The following is a 22,017-nucleotide window of genomic DNA, read 5'->3' on the forward strand; positions in this document are numbered from 1 at the left end:
GGGATCAATAGTTTTTTTAAAGTTACCCGAGATGTAAATGGGGAACATTAGTGATTTCTGAAAGTGACCCGAGTAGAAAGGAGGGCAATGATGGATTTTTGAAAGTGACCCGAGTCGTAAGGGGGAACCATTAGTGATTCCTGAAAGTGACCCAAGTCGAAAGGGGGACCATTAGTGATTTTTGAAAGTGACCTGAATCGTAAGAGGGGACCATGAGTGATTTTTGAAAGTGACTTGAGTCATAAGGGGGGACCATTAGTGATTTCTGAAAGTGGCTTGAGTCGTAAGGGGGGACCATTAGTGATTTCTGAAAGTGACCCGAGTCGTAAGGGGGGACCATTAGTGTTTGTTTAAAGTTACCAGAGTCGTAAGGGGGAACATTAGTGATTTCTGAAAGTGACCCGAGTCGTAAGGGTGGATCATTAGTGATTTCTGACAGTGATCCGAATTGTAAGGAGGGACCATTTGTGATTTTTGAATGTGACCAGAGTCGTAAGGGGGGACCATTAGAGATTTCCTAAAAGGGACTTGAGTCGTAAGGGGGGACCATTAGTGATTTCTGAAAGTGACCCGAGTCGTAATGGGGAACCATTAGTGATTTCTGACAGTGACCCGAGTTGTAAGGAGGGACCATTTGTGATTTTTGAATGTGACCAGAGTCGTAAGGGGGGACCATTGGAGATTTCCTAAAAGGGACTTGAGTCGTAAGGGGGGACCATTAGTGGTTTCTTAAAGAGACCCGAGTTGTAAGGGGGGACCATTAGTGTTTTTCAAAAGTGACCCAAGTCTTAAGGGGGGACCATTGGTGATTTCTGAATGTTACCATAGTCGTAGGGGGGGGGCAATTGGAGGTTTCTGAAAGTGACCTGAGTCATAAGAAGGGACCATTTGTGATTTCTGAAAGTGATCCATGTTGTAAGTTGGATCAATAGTGTTTTTTTTAAGTTACCCGAGACGTAAATGGGGAACATTAGTGATTTCTGAAAGTGAACCGAGTAGAAAGTAGGGCAATTATTGATTTTTGAAAGTGACCCGAGTCGTAAGGGGGAACTATTAGTGATTTCTGAAAGTGACCCGAGTCGAAAGGGGGACCATTAGTGATTTTTGAAAGTGACCTGAATCGTAAGAGGGGACCATTAGTGATTTTTGAAAGTTGCTTGAGTCATAAGGGGGGACCATAAGTGATTTCTGAAAGTGGCTTGAGTCGTAAGGGGGGACCATTAGTGATTTCTGAAAGTGACCCGAATAGTAAGGGGGGACCATTTGTGTTTTTTTAAAGTTACCGGAGTCGTAAGGGGGAACATTAGTGATTTCTGAAAGTGAACCGAGTCGAAAGGGGGACCATTAGTAATTTCTGAAAGTGACCCGAGTCATAAGGGGGAACCATTAGTGATTTCTGAAAGTGACCCGAATCGTAAGGGGGGACCATTGGTGATTTTTGAATGTGACCAGGGTCATAAGGGGGACCATTAGAGATTTCTGAATCGGACTTGAGTTGTATGGCGGGATCATTAGTGATTCCTGAAAGTTGCCCATCGTAAGGGGGGACCATTAGCTATTTCTGAAAGAGACCCGAGTTGTAAGGGGGGACCATTAGTGTTTTTCAAAAGTGACCTGAGTCTTAAGGGGGTACCATTAGTGATTTCTGAAAGTGATCCGTGTTGTAAGGGGGATCATTAGTGATTTCTGAAAGTGATCCGTGTTGTAAGGGGGATCATTAGTGTTTTTTTAAAGTTACCCGAGTCGTAAGGGTGGACCATTAGTGATTTCTGAAAGTGACCCGAGTCGAAACGGGGACAATTAGTGATTTTTGAAAGTGACCTCAGTCATAAGGGGGAACCATTAGTGATTTCTGAAAGTGACCCGTGTCGACAGGGGGACCATTAGTGATTTTTGAAAGTGAGCTGAGTCGTAAGAGGGGGACCATTAGTGATATCTGAAAGTGACCCGAGTCGTAAGTGGATACCATTAGTGATTTCTGATAGTGGCTTGAGTGGTAAGGGGGGACCATTAGTGATTTCTGAAAGTGAACCGAGTCGTAAGGGGGGACCATTAGTGATTACTGAAAGTGACCCAAGTCGAAAGGGGGACCATTAGTGATTTTTGAAAGTGACCCGAGTCGTAAGAGGGGACCATTAGTGATTTCTGAAAGTGACTCGAGTCGTAAGGGGGGACCATCAGTGATTTCTGAAAGTGACCCGGGTTGTAACCGGGGACCATTAGTGTTTTTTAAAACACGCCCGAGTCGTAAGGCCATAGTGGTAATTTAGTTTTGAAGGTGGTTTCAATTGTAAAAAAATATTCTTGTCTTTTTTTTTTCTCCCCTGTCCCTTTCACTATCCTGCCCCTCTATCCCTCCTTACTTATCTTTCCCTTTATTCACACTCACACTTTTTTCTATGTATACCAACACAGGACAATTATCTCCGTTTTCCATTTGAGCTTTGTGTAAAAAAGCTTAGTAAACCACCATTTACTGAATAATCTAGGCCCTGCATATTAACCATTATAAAACAAAGTTCAGCTAGTCTTCCGGGAACAGAGCTGATTGAGGCACAGGTATCTTAAACTGCTCTCTCCACGTACTCTGTACAGTGGTGATCCTTAGTTTCTCCAGCCTGGCTGCTTAATCTGCTGGCAGGATTGTGATCTGGGGAGCAGCAAACAACAGAGGGAGTCTGTCCGGGCTTTTGTGATCGACCCGGTGTAAGGAGCTGAGAAATTTTGCTGATACTTGTAGTTAATTATTTTTCTACTTTTGTTATGTTTTGTAGATAATTGAATTATGTTGAAACAGTAAACTAGCGTCCACTTCCACCCTTTTTGCCTTGAAACTCTACTTTTCCTCCCTACGGCCATATATCTGTTACTTTGACAAAAAAATCTTACAAAACCTTACATTTGTCATGTCTGCTAATTGTCTGTAGTCATGTGATCATGCACTGATCACGCCTTTGAACTGTTATATAAACAAAACAAATAAAGTTTTGTGTGCAAAAACAATAAAGTTTTGAGAGTGATCTAACCACACATTAAATTGCATGTGTTTACACCCTTCCAGCGCTTTAAAGCGAAGCTATTAGAAAAGGGGGAAATTTTGATCCGGGATCAACAGGAAATTGCCTTAACACCCAGCTTGCAGGTGCTGAAGATTTAAAGCTGGTATGCATACAACCCATGATCCCTGGAACTGGCAAGTGTTGAATTTTTGTTTTAATTCATACTACTTGGGAAACTATCAGTGACATTACAGTTTTTTACTAATCTGCACATCCACATTTTCCTAAGGCCTACAAGCATCAGGGGCTGTGTGTCTGTGTAAGCCAGAAAAAGCCTAGACAATTGATTTAGGTTAGCCAGGAGGCTATATCTTTGATTTCAAGGACTTTTGTTTTTGTTTGGAAAATAAAAGCAGACATTCTAATTTTATTTTATTATTTATTTTTATTTTATTTTATTTATTGGCATATTCAACACAAGACTATAGTGCATAATAAAAATATCAATCATTTGGTGTCAAAATTCTCATATACTGTATGTCATAAAAACAGGCCTAATGCATTTCCCAGAACATAATGTCTGCTTCTTTATGGGAAAAATAGGGCATATCAGGCCTATGTCACAAACAACAGACATGAAGAAAATTCAATAAAATACAAATCGCCCCATCCATATTCAACCCGTATCTGAGGACAATAGAGGCACACCGTTTGACATGGAACAGATGAGGAGAACTTGTTCCAACCACAGCATCAGTGAAGTGTTTTAATTAGTGCTATATTTTATGCTAAACACACCTATTTTCAATCCTGTGTCTGTACAGGTCCACTCCGCAAACATAAATGGTGCTATCTCTAATGTTTATAACAAACTGAGGGACTACCTTTGGACTACTCATATAGCTCTTGTGGACTGTCAAGATGGTCACCATGTCATTCTTTTTTTAATGGGCATTAGTACTTCTAGTTGTCCAAAATGTAGAGTGGAGGGTGCCAACTTATATCATATGTCATATCATATACCATTTCCCATTTATTTTGTCCGACACTTATAGCAATTTGCAATATGGGATGTTTTGAGTATGCGTTGGGTTATATAAATCCTTTATTTTTCTTATCTTTAGTCTCACAATCTATTCTTCATAATTTAAACTATATGAATTACATGTAAAACTTGATTAATGAGTTTTTTTTTATAATTTTTAGGCAATGTATAAAAAATGTTTTTTATGTATAACATTTTTCTTTTTGAATAATGTTTTGAATTTATATAGTAAGGTCCATAAATATATTTGGACAGAGACAACTTTTTTCTAATTTTGGTACTGTACATTACCACAATTAATTTTAAATGAAACAAGTCAAATACAGTTGAACTGCAGACTTTCAGCTTTAATTCAGTGGGTTAAACAAAAAGATTGCATAAAAATGTGAGGAACTAAAGACTTTTTTTACACAATCACTTCATTTCAGGGGCTCAAAAGTAATTGGACAATTGACTCAAAGGCTATTTCATGGGCTGGTGTAATTTTCAATTAAGCAGATAAAAGGCCTGGAGTTGATTTGAGCGGGAGTGCTTGTATGTAAAAGATTTTGCTGTGAACAGACAACTTGCGGTCAAAGGAGCTCTCCATGCAGTTGAAACAAGCCATCCTTAAGAAAAAACAGAATAAACCCATCTGAAAGATTGATACAATATTAGGAGTGGCAAAAAATCTACAATTTGGTACATCATGAGAAAGAAACAAAGCACTGGTGAACTCAGCAAAACCAAAAGACCTGGACATCCACAGAAGACAACATTGCAGAATCATTTCCATGGTGAAGAAAAACCCCTTCACAACAGCCAACCAAGTGAACAACGCTCCCTAGGAAGTAGGTGTATCAATATCCAAGTCTATCATAAAGAGAAGACTGCATGACAGTAAATACAGAGGGTGCACTGCAAGGTGCAAGCCACTCATAAGCCTCAAGAATAGAAAGGCTAGATTGGACTTTACTCAAAAACATCTAAAAAAGCCAGCACAGTTCTAGAAAAACATTCTTTGGACAGATGAAACCAAGATCAACCTTTACCTGAATGATGGCAAGAAAAAAGTATGGAGAAGGTGTGGAACAGCTCAGGATCCACAGCATACCACATCATATGTAAAACATGGCAGTGTGATGGCTTGGGCATGCATGGCTGCCAGTGGCACTGGGACACTAGTGTTTATCGATGTTGTTACACAGGACAGAAGCAGCCGAATGAATTCTGAGATGTTCAGAGACATACTTTCTGCTCAAATCCAGCTAAATGCAGTAAAATTGATTGGGAGGCGTTTCATATTACAGATGGACAATGACCCAAAACATACAGCCAATGCAAGCCAGGAGTTTATTAAAGCAAAGAAGTGGATTATTCTTGAATGGCCAAGTCGATCACCTGATCTGAACCCAATTGAGCATGCATTTCACTTGTTGAAGACTAAACTTCGGACAGAAAGGCCCACAAACAAACAGCGACTGAAAGCCGCTGCGGTAAAGGCCTGGCAGAGCATTAAAAAGGTTAAAACCCAGCATCTGGTGATGTCCATGAGTTCAAAACTACAGGCTGTCGTTGCCAGCAAAGGAATTTCAACCAAGTATTAAAAATGAATATTTTATTTTCAGCTTTTTAATTTGTCCAATTACTTTTGAGTCCCTGAAATGAAGTGATTGTGTAAAAAAGGCTTTAGTTCCTCACATTTTTATGCAATCTTTTTGTTCAACCCACTGAATTAAAGCTGAAAGTCTGCAGTTCAAATGCATCTGAGTTGTTTTATTTAAAATCAATTGTGGTAATATACAGAACCAAAATTAGAAAAAAGTTGCCTCTGTCCCAATATTTAAGGGCCTTACTATGGTATTGTTTTATTATTCTCTAATAAAAAGCATTTAGTGATAAAACATAGCACATTTAATTTTACAGTGTATTTATATACTATACCATTTTGCTAGTACGTTAAATTATTTTTTTTTATTCTTTTAAATAAATTGATGTTCCCACATTATCCAGTATTTAGAGCAGATTGTTTTTTTTTGGTATTAGAATTAATTGGCATTTGAATTAGAATTCACATAATTTAGTTCAATATCACAATAACCAATCACCTATTCTTGAAAGAAGAAAAAGCAAAGCTTGGGTAGGAATAAATTTAGACACCAGTGGCAGCTGAAGGCAATTAAATAATGTCAGTAGGAATGTTGTTAGCAACCGAAACCCGCAAAATGTGAGTCACCAGTTCTCAAATTGCAGGCAAAAGCAGTTTTGTTTGGGCTGCAGAAGTGTTCCCCAGCCTTTGCCTTCTCTGTACTTAAGCAATGCTACGTAACAAGGTCAGAAACCTGTGGCAGCAGGAAGTAACACACTTAAGATAACAGAAGTACTCCCAGGCCTTGACAGCCTACTTGATGATGTCAACATCCAAACATTCAAAGGTCAGTGTTGAAGCAGCAGTATTTTTTGTGGCAGTAGAAGTGTTCCTGGGCCTTGGTTCCCTGAAGACCTGGGCAACACTATTTAATAACATCAGACATCTGTGGCAGCAGGCATAATGATAGAACTTGTGGCAGCATAATGTTCCCTGGAATTGGCACCCTGGCACCTAAACATCAACATAGCCAAACAACAGTGTTGTGGTAACAGGAGAAATTTTTCTGGGTTTGGCCTCCTGAAGACCCAAAGACTATATAATAACATTAGACATCTTGTAGCAGCAGGAAGGACATTTTGTGGCAGAAGATGTATTCCCAGGCACTCTCAACACCTGTACGTCAACAACTGTAAAACAGTTAAGCAGCAGGGTTGCAACAACAGGAGAAGCAGACTTTTTTTGAGATTGGCCTCTTCAAGATCCAGGCAATACTAAATAATAACACAAGACACCTTTGCCAGCAGGCATGAGTCAGAAACTTGTGGCAGCAGAACTGTCCTCAGAAAATGACAGAAAAGGACACTTCAATCTTTGGAGTAAGCAGTGACGAAGAAGAAGTTTCCACTGATTAAGGACACATTCATCCTTAAAAACTGCCTTAGTTTCACCTTGCAGCAGTGGTCCCTAAAAGTGAACACCCAGAAATCATGCCTAAACATCACCAGAGGTGGTAGTGCAACATAAGAATAGTTATAGGTAAGTAGTGGCCACCCTCCACCTCTTCCTGGCTGTTAAGGATAACACTGTCCTCCTGCTGCTGCTCTACATTTGGCTTCTGCTGCTCCTCATAATTCAACTCAACCAACCCCAGACAACCTGCATACCCATAGGATGGTGACAGCTCTCCCTCTTGATCAGGACTTTTAAAATATCCTCTGCTTATTCACCCTCCTTGAGCAGATCACATACTGTCATGCCCAACAAGAACACTGGAGAGAGTACATCCTGTTGGCAACTTTAAAGGCCTGCTTAAACGGAGCCAACAATTGACAAACCTGCTGAATCTACCACAAATGGCTGCCAATAATGTAGTCCTGTGGCAGTGGCTTTCTGTCCTTTACTCTTGCAACAACTGTCCCAACCTTTTGAGTATGGAGTTCCACCACATTACAAAATCTATTACCAGCCTGTGATTTGGGGAGGTACCACTGCAATATGGACAGCAATGCAGTGGTGGCTTACAAGTGGTGGAAATGGCTGTCAACCTTGTGTATGGCCTGCACCAGATCTCTCAAACATAGGATACGCAGAAACCTCTGCACGACAGGGTTGGTTGAGGACATGTGCTATGCAGGGTGTATGAGTCTGTCCACCGCCCTTAGGGTGAGCAGAAATTTAGTGCCATTGTCAGACACCACGCTATTTGCCTGGAGATTCTGGGGAGCCAACAACCTCTGAAACTGATCCTCAAGGGTGAACAGGATCTTGGTTCCAATAACACTCTGTAGCTCACAAGGGGTTTCAATTTTCCAGATGAAAGGGCAGGAGCTGCAAGGCCATCAACCTAGCCAGGAGCCCATTGTGTTTTCAGCTGTAGGAGTGATTGTGAGCTACAGACTTCTTCTGTTGAATAAGTTAAGGGACAGAGGGTTGGTGCTAGGTGGCATAGGAAATAGATTTGTAGGGTGTTAATGAGGCCACTAAGGACTGACTGCAACTACCAGCCTGGTGAACAGAAGCAAGATGGAAGTGGGAATGCACAATATTGATAACCAGAATGAGGAGGAGGAACTGGTGCTGGCATGCCCTAGACAGAGCTGTCTTGTCCTCTGTTGCACTCAGTCAGATGTCCCCATAAGTGTACCACCTCCTTCTGCCTGCAGTACCTGATAAGCCTGGTGGCCTGTTGCACTCTTCTATCCCTCACTGTCAGAGCTGCTGTTCTCTGATATGGCAGGTGGCTTCCAAGCAACATTTCCCTTCCTATCTCTTTGTCCAGGTCTGAGATGAACCTAGCATGCTAGTCCTCCTCCCAGCATACCTGTTCTTCTGTAAATTGTCTGTAAAGAGGCTGATTCCAGTGACACTGACAAGACTGTCACTTCCTATCCCTATCTTTTCCTCATTTATTTTTCACAAAGTAAGTTCAATAACCTTAAAAATTAATTGGAAGAAATGGTTGATATTTAATATGCCTTCTTCGGAACTGGTTGGAGTGCCAGCAGAACATGTGAGTTTTTCTTGAAGGTAGCGCCCCCCCCCCCCTTTCTTTTTGGTTGATTACAATTCTATCAAACTTATAAGTGTTGAAACCTGTTTGAGAACAATTTCATCTCATTCCTGGGCTCTCATATTTTTTTTTCTATTGCTGTTCCCATTTGCTGCAGTATTTCTGGGAACACATTGTCAGTGTGACATCCCTTTCTTTTACATAAAGATCGCTATAAAATAACAGAATAGAAACAAAAAAACAAATACAAATAAGTCAAAAAATGGAAAAATGGGGCACAGGCAGAAAACTAAAAGAACACTAAACAAAGAAAAGTAATCGGTCAATAGGAAAATCAAAGTTTAAGTCAGACTGATACACAATACACGGACACTGCTAAATAGAAATAAATCACACCCTTCGAAATAGTGGGATTTAGTTGCTGTGCAGCCTTAAATTAAAATACAGAAAGACAACATTTTCCAACTGTAGATTCAATGCAAATTTTAACATCCAAGTGAAAAGAAATAAAAGCAACAGTTTAGAATAAAAAAATTAAAAAAAACAAAAACCTAAATCACTTAGATGGGGAAGCATTACGTTCCTGAGTCAGTACTTTGTGGAACCAACTTTTGCTTTAATTACAGTTTGGAGTCTGATGAGATTTTGCTTTACTAACTTTGCATCATCTATACAGTGGGCCAAAATTAAAAAATTAGACAAAGTTGCTGGCCAACCTTGAAATTTATTGAAAAAATTGATTACATTTTTCCTTTTCATTAGATAAAAAACCTTGATGCGATCACAACTGACATCACCTGGATAACAGCAGGCTATACACGAGTCGCAAGAAGCCCCTATAACTCTAAAAGCCTCCTGGCACCTCCCATGTGTAGCTGAGGGGGAGTGCTGGAAAAGCCAGACAAGGCCAATGCGGGGCTAAATCTTATGAGTGGCCCGCCGCTGGAACTGCCTCTTTATTAAAATAGCGCCGCTACTACAATTCCCGGCATTACTTGCCTACAGTCACACCTATGACCACAACGTTCCCACGGTCATGTTACCGTGGGAACTGAACTGCAGATGAACTCTGCAGTTCCACGACTATCCCCGGGGCACTACAGGCTAATTAACCTGTAGTGCCCCGCGGATTGCACACTCTTCTCAATGATTGCAGCCACAGCTGAAATCATTGAGAAGATGCCCACACTAGAGGTATCTCCTACTCTGTTTGTAACACACCTTCCAGCACAGTAATATGATACATTTGTTACATTTTTCTTGCAGTGGATAAAAGACAAATGTAACAAATGTATTATAATATTACTGTGCTGGAAAATGTGCTACAGAGTAGGAGATATCATGTCATTTTAGGACATTAACATTCATTTTTATTTTTTTACATTTCTTTTAATCAGAATTCTTGCTTTAGAATCCATTTTTATTTTTGGGTTAGGTCTATCTGAATGTGAACAGCCATATTTGGGACAAATATAAGGACAACCAGAATTCACACCAACACTATATGCAATATTCTCCCACTTTTATTTTTTTTTTTACAGAGCTGTTGAAGTTTAGTCAGATTGGATGACTGTTGGAGACTGTTGGTGGGATGCAATCCTCAGTTCTCAGGTTTGCAGCAGGATGTCTGGGCTATATTACTGATGTTATTGTTATGGTATTTTATTTTTTTATTATAATTGATGTTTTGCTTTTTTTTTATTTTCCGAGCTGTTATATTTGTCTCTATTTTATTTACATCATCATCACTTTGTGCAGACAACAAATGGACGTTATTTTAAAATACTATTAGTAATTGTTATATATTGTTAATTTATATTGAATATTAAATGAATATCATGACTAGTGTTTGTGCATTGTAGCACCTGCACTGTGTTTCTTTCTTAAAAGAGAAAATGAAATATGTCCATTCTGGTAAGCTGTCTGTGTTCATTATTAAAGGTAATGAAAGTAGCCTACACTAAACACAGGTGGTTCCTGGGTCATTCATGTTTAGGATGACTAAGTACAATATAAAGAATAGCAATGGACTGCTAATGCTAAGCAGTAAATAGTTTGAGTTAAATGTACCAAAATTGCCCTATACATTGACTAGCTTAGGTCAGGCTGTAGCTAAGTGAAAAGTAATGTGGGCTAAGTTCCATTTCAAATGTCACAATTAGCCAGAAGGGGTATTCTCTAAATGTAAATGCTGTATGTATTCTGGGAATCGCCTAAAATATTGCGAAGCATTGGCCTCAATGGCACTCGGTGCAGAGGGGTATTTCAAACTTCCATTCTAATTTCAGGCCACTCTGCCCACGTTTATTCACAAAAAAATCGACTTAAAGCAATCTCAGGGGTATTCTCTAACAGATGGAATCAGAGACATCACAGCATGACAAACAAAAAAAGAAATTTGGTATCCTGGCTGTCTCTTTTGGTCCTAATATCCTAAATTTTGGGAGGCCTGCTGGGCTTTCCCAGCATACAGGCTTCACACAGCCTGTCCATCTGAGCCACCTTCCTCAGGCTCCAACTTCCCCCTGTCTTAAATACAAGTATCCCTTTTTTTTATTGGCCAGGTGCTTCAGAGCCATTCTCAATTTCTGACCCAAAAGAAGTATGGAGTGCCTGGTACATCCATTCTTTCCAGGACACTCTGGGCCAGCAACCCAAAATGAATCTGCATGGACACAATTATAAATTGGCCTATCAAGACCTTTTAACACCTTTTCAAGGTGAAGTTGAGGTACATAATGCCAAATACTCTTTGAATTTGTCATCACATTACTTCTACTACAACATGTTACTTAGGAATGCCTTAACCTCCCTACTGCTGAAAGTGGTAACCCTGAGTCATATAACAATTCTCTCTTCTTTGCAATTTTGCACCCTTCCCCTATATATCGTCTACTTTTGTACTTTTGTTTTCATCCTATAGCTTTAAAAAAGTGCTTAGACTCTTGACTCCTGATTTATTAAAGCTCTCCAAGGTTGGGGATGGTACACTTTCTTCAGTGAAGCTGTGTGATCCAGCAAACCTGGAATTGATCTGGTCCAGGATTCAAAACATTTGCTAGTAAAAAGCAAATAACTTTGAAGAAATCTATTCCAGGTTTGCTGGGTCATCCAGCCTTGGAGAGTTTAATTTATCAGGCCCATGGAGTAAACTAACTAAAGTGAATCACCCCTCCTACTACCACAAGAGAATCTGATTTATTAAAGCTCTCCAACACTGGAGAAGATTATGAGACTATCATGGGAAACCCCAAATGAGCAAGCAAGCCAAGTTTGGATCTGGCTCAGCAATTGAAAACATTTACCAACTAAGAGCAAATGATTTTAGAAAATGAATTCCAGGTTTTCTGATAGTCTATCTTCTCCAGTCTTGAAAGTGTCTGGATAGACTTACACTTAAGGCATGAAACAAAGACAAATGTTTATTATCTGTACATTAGAAAATTATGCATTTTGCATGACAGATTAAGTCTTGAATGATATTGTGGCCAAATAGATACCGCATATACCTGTTTTTTATTTTTGCTGCAATTTTTTAATTATAACGTAATGATATTTAACCTTAGAACAGTCCCAGTACTTAGAAGTGATAACAAGCAAAATAAATGTTATTTTCACAAAAGTTTTGTTAAAATATGTTTTTTTTCACTAAAATGCCTTGAATATTTCACAGAAATACAGTTCACAATTTTGAGTTAATAGTCCCTGTACATGGTATACTCACTAAAATTGCTGGGATGGATTTTTTTATATTATAAAATGAAGATAAAGTTTTAAAAACTTCCCTGCTATTAAATGCCCTGCTGACTTAGAAAAATAATGTTGCAAAAATAATCAAAATATTGTCATTGGCCAATGTAAGTGCCCAAAATGGCAACAATTTTACCTAATTGTTCTAAAAATTGGTGCACTTATTCTTTGCATTTAATACATGTCTATGTTGTGTGTCTATCTGTTCTTATAATGCCTGTCCTGATATGGAAGTTGTGATGTTTATGAGAGATCCATTTGACTTTGATGCAGCCAATGCTTTACTGTCACCTCATGTTTCAGAAACTATATAAATTATTGTTTGAAATAATATGAAGCAATGTTGATAAATGATAATTTACTGTATAGAACATTGATCTTATTTTAAAAATATAGAAATATCATAATCCTATATTCAATATGAAAAAAACTGATATATATGTGACATTACTATTGAAATATGTAGTTTATTTCATACATTTACTCCTAGTGACATGGATGCTGTTCTGTGGATCATTGGCATACACTACTAAATAAAATTAAACAAAAATAACCATTTTACTTAATTAGTCACTTATAATTACGAATGTATATAATATATTAGGAAACTATATATTACAAAGAAACACATAGAGTGATACAAATAAATAATTATTATAATAATTGCAATGTTTAGATTTTAAGAGATACAAATATGGTGTCATAGAAGAGATACCTACTCCTAAATAAGTTACCAAAATATATAATATTAAGAATCCATGTGGCATTTCATTAAAAATGCATGATTTTACATGTTAATATTGTAACATGTTATTAGTTGCTTTATTTCCCAACAATGGGCCTGATTTTTCAAAGCTCTCCAAGGCTGGGGAAGATATACTTTCATCAGTGAAGCTGAGTGATCCAGCAAACCTGGAATGGATTTCTTTAGTCATTTGCTATTTACAGGTAGTCCCCGGGTTGCATACAAGATAGGGACTGCAGGTTTGTTCCTAAGTTGAATTTGTATATAAGTCGAAACATGTACTTCATTTTAGAAATGCAATTAGGACAGATGTTCGTCTCAACATATTATTAGGCAGTGTGGTGTCAGTTACTGTATAAAATCCTTGAGATCCATTTGACTTTGATGCAGCCAATGCTTTACTGTCACCTCATGTTTCAGAAACTATATAAATTATTGTTTGAAATAATATGAAGCAATGTGTAAACTACATCACTAATCATCCTTAAATAAAGTAGACAACTCTGATTTAGCTTCTCCAAGAATGAATACGCTTGCTAGTCTAATTGTATTCAAGGTGCAAACAAATGACAAGCCTACCTATATCGATAATGTTATATCAATAATGTTGATTACACTGGGGAGCAATTTTGAACTAATTTTTTGTTGACTTCAATCTTTAAGTTTGTTTACACTAAAATAGGTATGCTGAATCTGAAAGTGCAGTTAGTTTTCTTCTACCACGTCAGGTTTTTCTCTGCCGCTTATAATAATGCGATTACTGTAGCATGGATTTGTATAGGCTATTCATTTACACGCAAGGCACACTGGTTGTGCGCTGTTCTACGTAGTGAACAAGCAAAATTTATTTTTCTACATACACACGTATTTCCTTTCTTTCAGATCATGTCTGGCTCTGCCATTTCTTGTCGTAAGTGCCTAAACAACCCTGATTCATTTTGATATATCTGTGGCACTTTCACTATTCCCAGTCAAAGGCCGAACATCAGCACATTTGTAGAGCAAGCCTTTTTGGCATATTTCAAAGGTAAACTTGGTGATCATGATAAGTCTTGGGCCCTTCATGAGGTGTGCAAACAGTTTATGGATGTGGACAAAGGAAACACTTGATAAGATGCCATTTGGTATACCTATGATTTGGCCAGAGCCAGGAGATCGTTTCAGTGACTGTTACTTTTCTGTAGTGAAAACTTCAGGATATAACATGAAAAATATATGTACCAGAGTATCCTAGTCTACCATCGGCTATACGCCCAGTGGCTCATTTAGATGAAATCCCAGTGCCGGTTTTCATTACACTACCCTGAATATGGTGATGAACTAGGTGACAACAATGATGAAGAGCTTGAAACTGAAGAGGACTCTGTTCGTAAGGAATTTGATCAGCATGAGTTGAGTGATTTGACACGTGATTTGGGGCTATCGAAGAAGGCTTCAGAACTCCTAGCATCAAGACTGCATGAGAAAAACTTACTTGAAAAAAAAAACGAAGGTATACTTTTGAACCAGAGAAATTGCATTTCTGCAGTACTTTAGAACTGACAGTGGCTTTGTGTATTGCCATAACATACCTGGTTTAATGGAGGAATTGGGAATTTCAATCTATAACTCAACTGAATGGCGACTATTCATTGATAGCTCAAAGCGGAGCTTAAAATATGTCCTCTTTCACAATGGCAATATATTTGGATCAGTCCCAATTGGCCATTCAGTTTCTCTTTGTGAAGAATATGCAGACATAAAGAGTTGCAAAATCACCAACACAATTGGGTCATCTGTGTTGACCTTAAAATGGTATGCTTCCTTCTTGGTCAACAACGTGGATACACCAAGTATCCTTGTTATCTGTGCTTGTGTTTGATGAACAAGAGAAATTTAAATAAACAGTACATTCTAGTTATTTGTTCATTATTTTTTCATTGTATGTAAAATTTGTATGTTTTTTGACAAAAATGGAGGGTACCCTGTATCGTAAAAACTGGATGTGATAGCAAAAAAGCAATTCTGAATTCACCACCCAAAAATGAGTGTAAGTGTAAAATCTAACTCAACAAAAAATGCATTCCCCAGTGTTATTTTTGTACAATGTAGAACATTTTATCTGTATTAACTTTACCTTAATAAGAGTGACACAGCAACTGTAGATTAGTGTCAGCAAAAAGAGGAAAATGAAAGTTACTGATGTGGTCCATATACTATTAATTTCTTCTGCCTCCCTAAGGTCTTCTCCCTCATCATCACGGTAGAAAGAAGAATTGTCAGCAGAGAAAGATGTTCCTGAAAGTAGAACAAAATCATGATTTTTTTATCATCATCTTAAAATGAAATTACCAGAAATAGAATCCAATTTTGGAAAGACTGTACAGATTTGAAATCTGTACAGATAAAATCAGAAGCTTATGAACTGGCTCATTTTAATTATATAAATTAACCATTGGGGATAAGGAACAGATCTATTTTGCCTTTATACAAAGGAAATTCACCTGTGATTTTTATCAAGAGTACTTAATATTAGTTAATAAAAATAATAAGAAATATCTTTTTTTTTCATTACCAAGGTGATTTGCCCCCAAATGGTTTATTTAAATTACATAATAAATCCTTTTTATACGTATTTTTTAAGATTTCACATGATTTATTTGTTTTAGGCTAGTCAATTACTTGGCAAGGCAAGTATTCAATATTCTTTGTAGTAACATAGTAAAAGTTAGTCAGTGGCTAAATATGCAACAAAATTTTTGGTGAACCATGTACCCTGAGTGGGCTCACATTAATAAGAAAAGCAGAAGACCCAAACTCATCATTTTCTTGGTTGATAAGAAATCTAATCTACACAAATTATTAATTTTGACACTCCCCCCCCCCCCCCCCCCCCCTTGACACTTTACTGACACTTGCAAAACAGAAAATTCCACATTAATTTAAACTACCATTATAGTATAGATCCATATTGCTCATTGATGATCCACTGATACTTCTTGGGCACGCTGCAGACTTTTATGATAGTTGCTCCTAAACTCATAATATAACTATCACTCTGTACTCTAGTTTGTCTGTCTCACATTTTTTGTCCATGTTATTTTCTTTTTTTTCTTTTTTTACCATGTGGATTGCTTTGTTGTATCATTGTCATTCTCAAATAAAGTTATAAATAAAATAGTAAAAGTTATAAAAAAAAAAGTTCCTAATTTTGTGCTAATTCTGAAGTGAAGTGACCAAGAGCAGCCAATCAGAATTTACCCTGCCTAAACCAGATTAGTACAAGAATAATCTTGATGGGGTTACTGCACTTAATACAAGATAGATTTTACTTGGGGTTACCACACTTAACAACTAGCATGTAAAAAAATATTTCTTTATTATATAAGGCTGAGAGACAACACTGCAAAATATATATGTAATTGATTCTCAGACTGAGAATGATAATATTTTACTTTGTTTTTACATTTATTGTAGCATATAAACACACAGAAAATTACTTGTTACAGATCAGAAAAACACATACTTAGGTGTGTAGTTTCACTATTAGAATTGTTGATATTTTTAATGTCATAGGATTCAGAAGAGATATGAGCCACTTTGCATATGAAATTTCTTCCTGCTTCCCAGTCTTCTTTTAAAATGAGCAAATGACTGACAAATGAGCACTCTTTGCTTTGGTGGTCACAAGTGACATCGTTCGAGTTTGGAACATCCTCCTTGATTATGGTGTCATTGACATTCCAGGTTACAAAAATGTCTTCTGGATAAAATGCTTTCACAAGACAAATTAAACTAGTGTGTTCTTCTTCCACCTCACGCCCAGCATTGGTTGAAAGTATGTATATTTTTGGTTTTTTCATTATATTTGGATCTAAAATAAATGAATAGTTGATTAGGTGATTTTTATGGACCTATAACTGACCTATAAAATTCTAAAGTACCTATTAGTAAAAACTGGAACAGGAGACTGTCAACCACAATGGGAAGTTAAAAAGTTGTTTTCAAGCATACAATAAGCATACAAATAGGGCCCTAATTACTTTTGCATCTAAAATACATATGTAAATAACACACACAATATATATATATATATATATATATATATATATATATATATATATATATATGATAAATTCCCTAAAATTAATGAAATTGTTATTTTTACAGAGTGAAAATTTGAACCACTTGGCAACAGTAAGGCACAGTGACTATTCCAAGATCCTTTCAGGCATCTTCTTCTTAACCCCCTAGCATTCTAATTTTGACCGTATTTTCACACAAAAAGCGTTACTTTTTTTGCATGGAAATTTATTTTAAATTGTAGGCCTATTATTCCTAGACATAACTAACTGAAATATGTCCAATATTTTTTATTAAATTTAATAATAAAATTTAAATAAAAAAAAAAATCAGTTAAAACAAGGATGCATAAATATACTAAATCCTGTAATATAACTGTACAGTAGCATGTATAATATATATATAATATAATTATATATATATATATATTAAAGATTTCTTTGTATTGGACTCAATACAGCTATTTTGTATTGAATCCAATACAATTTGAATTTCTCCCACCTGCACCGGCATCACCGTGAAACCCTGGAGAACCTCCCTGCGTTGAAGATCAAAGAAAGAAGACATGTCTTGAAGACTTGCAGGGACGAGCAGGACACCGGGGGACACCAAAGGAAGCAGGTAAGTGTTTTTTTTTAATGTTTTTGGCGACCCCGAGTGAGACTCAGGTTTACTGTTTTTTGCAGGTAAAATCCACCTCGAGTCACACTTGGAAATCCCGCTAGGGGGGTTAAGAGATTACAGAATCTAAAAAAAAACAATTGATGACCTGTAGGGACCAACTACTCCAAGAACAAATTTCATATAATTCCATTTGCTGCTTCTTCCAGGACTAAATTTCAAAAAACACATACAAGTGGCCATAAAGGAGATTTATCCAAAAATTGTACAATAGATTGGTGACTGCTTGCATGTGATCTTTAGACTTCAGAGGAAGCAGCAGACTGAAGATTCCAAAGCAATTAATTGCTACATATTGCCACATTATTATTTTGTATTCTAATTCTATATTAACCATTTAGACAGATGGGCCATTTAGAAAATGATGGGATAACCACTGTGCCGATTTTGCCATTAGGCCTTTTGGTCATTAACCTTTGGTAAAAACGATTTCTGCTAAAGGGTAAAAATAACAATTTATGAAGAATACTACTGTTTTATTTTATAAATTACAAATTGTAAGAATATTTTTAAACACAATATTTAAAAGTAAGTTAATCTATAGTGGACCAAGCACAAGTGGGCTTTGTATTTCAACTCACCGACCGGCTGTATAATGGTCATCTTTTCTTGCAGTATATCTTTGGGTGGATGCAGTTTGCATGAGAGGTTGGAAATTGTTCTCCATTCTTCTAAACTGATAGGCAATGTGCTCTCCACCCAGGTCAAATTACCAGGTATCTGCTTTTCCTTCTCAGGCTGGCTTAGTTTTTCTTTTCCATTAAGGATCCAGTGTATCTTAACACCCGGAATGTTTGTTTTACACGAAACATTGGCAGTTTTTAGAAGAAATAAGTCCTTAAATGATGGTTTTTGTATGTATCCATCAGGTAGTGGGCAAAGATCTGAAAAATGAATAGTACAATTCTGGCTTCTATACAGATAGGTAAACATATTTAATTATATTTATTAGGACTTTAAATATTAGATATTATTAGACTCCTCTTGTGTTTTAAACGTTATTTTTTTTTTTTTGCCAACCCCTGTTTTGTAAATAGAAAATGTTTGGTTGCTGAGAGAAAATCAGTGGTTTTGAGTGGCTTTTTCATAAAAATTGTATTTCAGTACTGCAATGTGAAATTTACATAAAGCAATGCATATATATAATCAAGGTAACCCACTCTCATTAAATATCATGGGGTTAGGGTAGACAAACTAGACAGCAAAAACACTAATCCATTGTAAGATATTAAATGCTTATCTACATCAACAGTTTAACGTTGGTAGCTCGACGTGTTTCACCTATTGTCTTCTTCAGGGGGTATACACGTATAGCAATTTATTCTTGTTGTTAAATAGTGATGAACTGTAGGTAAGGAAAATGGATGATAGACTGTGGATGTCCTCAGATATTACTCAAGAATCAGTGAGGCAATCCCTACAATAATGGTGTGGATAGATGGAATGTATCTTAACATTCCACCAAGGTCAAGAAAGGATTTGTTTTTCAATTTCATAAGGGTTAGATCCTGAGATGTAAAGTTGTTAGAGTGGAAAGGAGTCTTTCCTTTAGAGATGAAATCTGCTGTCCGTGCTGTGCATATAGATGACAGCCGGAGACCTTGCAAGATGGTATCCCTCCTAAAATAAGCGAGGATTAGAGCGTCTTTGAGTACGCATGCCAGGACTTGACTGGTCCTTGCCTCATTTTTTATTAAATAGCTACATTAACTCCTTTTTTACAGGTCCTGCTTTGATGACTGCTGGCAGGTTTGAGTGCACTGTTATATGTGTAAAATATTCTTTGTAATCAAGAATGTGTACTTGATTTGTTACTGTGATTTTAAATATCGTACAATACAGTATGATATAGGATTTCAACCAAAAAACAAAAGTGTATGATGTTATAATGACCTTCTAGGGGGATAAAAGGCACTGATTAAAATTAAACTGAGCTCAAATAATGAAGATTAGGTATGCTAGTTAGAAATGTTAGTTGTATCAAAGATGTACCCTGAAAACTGTCACATTTGTTACTGCGGAATATGAATATGCCTAAACACCCATGTGTGAGTTCTAAGGTACTACTTTCTCTAACTGCTAGTGTCAGGAGTGATATTTGAGGATTATGTGAGTCCTGTCTCCACTGGGATAGCCACCTGCACACAGATCCAAACACAGAATAAGATGAATGGTGAATTGATTGGGGCCGGCTGGAAAAGGGGTGGGTTTGGCGGTGGTGGGATTATCAGAACTAGGTGGATGATGCAAGGAATGACGCATGGCCAATGAGTTTATGCTTGCTAAATCCCTGTTATTAAGGCATCAACACAGCAAGAAGAGTTGGAAATGTCACACATACCAGCAGAAGGGGTGTTCTCAAGCACAAGCTGCAGTTTGCAGGGACACAGCAGAATCTGCCAGGTCAACATAAACTGAATCGGGCTGGCAGCATAAACAAACGCTGATGCTCTCAGTACAGAAAGTGAGTCAATGTCAAGATTTAGTGATAAGATGAATATCATAAGCGCCAGAAGCCAGGGTCCCTGACACAAGTTTTTAAAATTTACAGACCATTTGAATAAACCAATTCAGAATTGGGTAAAAGGGAGGTTACCGTCCCAGTCTCAAGAGAAGGAAATATTTCTCCTTTGTTTGTACCTTCACAGGTACCTTGCCAGATCAAGGGCAGATGTGGTAATGCTGGTGTCTAAACTTATTTTCAGCAGAAAGAGGAGATTATGGTCTTGATGGACAAAGTCAAGTGGTACCAGAGATTAGAATTACTTTATAACAGTTTATTAACTGTGGTGGTCAGGTGGGTATATGCCAGGAGTTGAAGTATGCAATAGAAGAGGAATATTGGCTAAACTGAAAAAAATAGGATCACTTCCTGAGCAGTTAGAGAATGGGCACTCCCGAAATGGGAAAGGGGCCCATGCATGCATCAGCTTTATTACTGTAAAGCATTCTGGTATTGATAAATTAATAAGGTAACAGGAGAAGAGATGCAAGAGGAAGAAAAGCATTAGAATAGGCTCATACAAACAATACAGACTTTTGCTATCCTTGACAAAGAAGACTCCAGTGTTATAGTTTATTGTACTATTTATTTTACAATTCTAGAGGCTTAAAACATTATAATGGGAACTCCTGGTTACATTACAATGAACAATTTAGGCAATTATTCCTGGGATAAAAATGAAATTGCTTCATAGTTGAGGGTTACATTCATGCCTAGAGCAGTACATGTATTGGGGGTGGAGATGAGTCCTCACAGGTTGCAGAATTTTCTGAGCAGTCCTTTCCCAGAAGTGCTGATGGCTCCTCAGAAAGGTTGTCTGCAGTTAACAGAGAGGTATCTGATGGTTCTAAAATGAAGAGCCCTCTGGTTTTTTATAGAAAAGGTACCGAACATGCAGGTTAATATTAAACCTCCCTGACTGCCATTTTTTTTTTTTTTTTTTGAAGAACTTGAGTTTTGCTTTAAGCTTATGGTATACCTACTGGTATAGGTCCTAAAGCAATTGTGTATAATTTAAACCAGTGTAGAACCCACAAAAGCAATGTGAATATGTTGAATTTTGTAAGCAGTGCACCCAACACAATAAAGGGTTAATTACATATGGCAAAGAGCATGTCAAGTAGGACTTTTCTGCAGCAAGTGTACCTGACATGCCATTTCAGTTATATACTTTCACTTACAGTGTTATGAAACCATTGTAATTTTATATTGTATATTGTATTGTATTATATTGTATAATGTGTATTGTATGCATTGTAAAATACATTGCATTGATAATGTTTATAGCTAGGCTGTATGATGTGTTTAAAATAGTGTTTATTTTTTTATTGAAAGTTAAATGTAAGTAATTAATTGGGTTCCATGGGAAATGAGGCAGTGAGCATATGTGCACCCCCTTCTATCTATTAAAGGTCCTCTGGAATCCAGTTGGCCAAAATATCTGTACCTCTGTTCAAATTCACCAGGATGCGAGGTCAGATATCGGGTGGCTCATTTATTAAAAAGATTTCCAGATTCCAAATAAGCTCCCTGTCTGTGAACTCCTACAACACAGCGGTCATGTTACCTCCTTCCTTTTTTGACAAACCAGATCCCAAGGGATCTTTCTTGGATAGGGGAAAAGACATGCATGCTCAATGCCCTATTTTCTA

The 22,017-nt window shown here is 37.3% G+C and overlaps 3 gene segments (V, D, J or C); all 3 read right to left on the reverse strand.

Annotated features, from left to right (window-relative positions):
* LOC140333456 (Ig gamma-2C chain C region-like) overlaps nt 1-22,017 on the reverse strand; it is a 186,021-nt gene that overhangs the window by 123,841 nt on the left and 40,163 nt on the right.
* Nucleotides 1-22,017, reverse strand: part of LOC140333454 (Ig gamma-2C chain C region-like) — a 134,894-nt gene that overhangs the window by 72,120 nt on the left and 40,757 nt on the right.
* Nucleotides 14,982-22,017, reverse strand: part of LOC140333451 (Ig heavy chain C region, membrane-bound form-like) — a 63,539-nt gene continuing 56,503 nt past the window's right edge. The window contains 3 exon segments of the C gene segment in view: nt 14,982-15,396; nt 16,625-16,972; nt 18,444-18,746. Coding sequence covers nt 15,167-15,396; nt 16,625-16,972; nt 18,444-18,746 — 881 coding nt within the window.

The sequence above is a fragment of the Pyxicephalus adspersus genome, chromosome 6, assembly GCF_032062135.1.
Source record: "Pyxicephalus adspersus chromosome 6, UCB_Pads_2.0, whole genome shotgun sequence".
Classification (NCBI taxonomy): domain Eukaryota; kingdom Metazoa; phylum Chordata; class Amphibia; order Anura; family Pyxicephalidae; genus Pyxicephalus; species Pyxicephalus adspersus.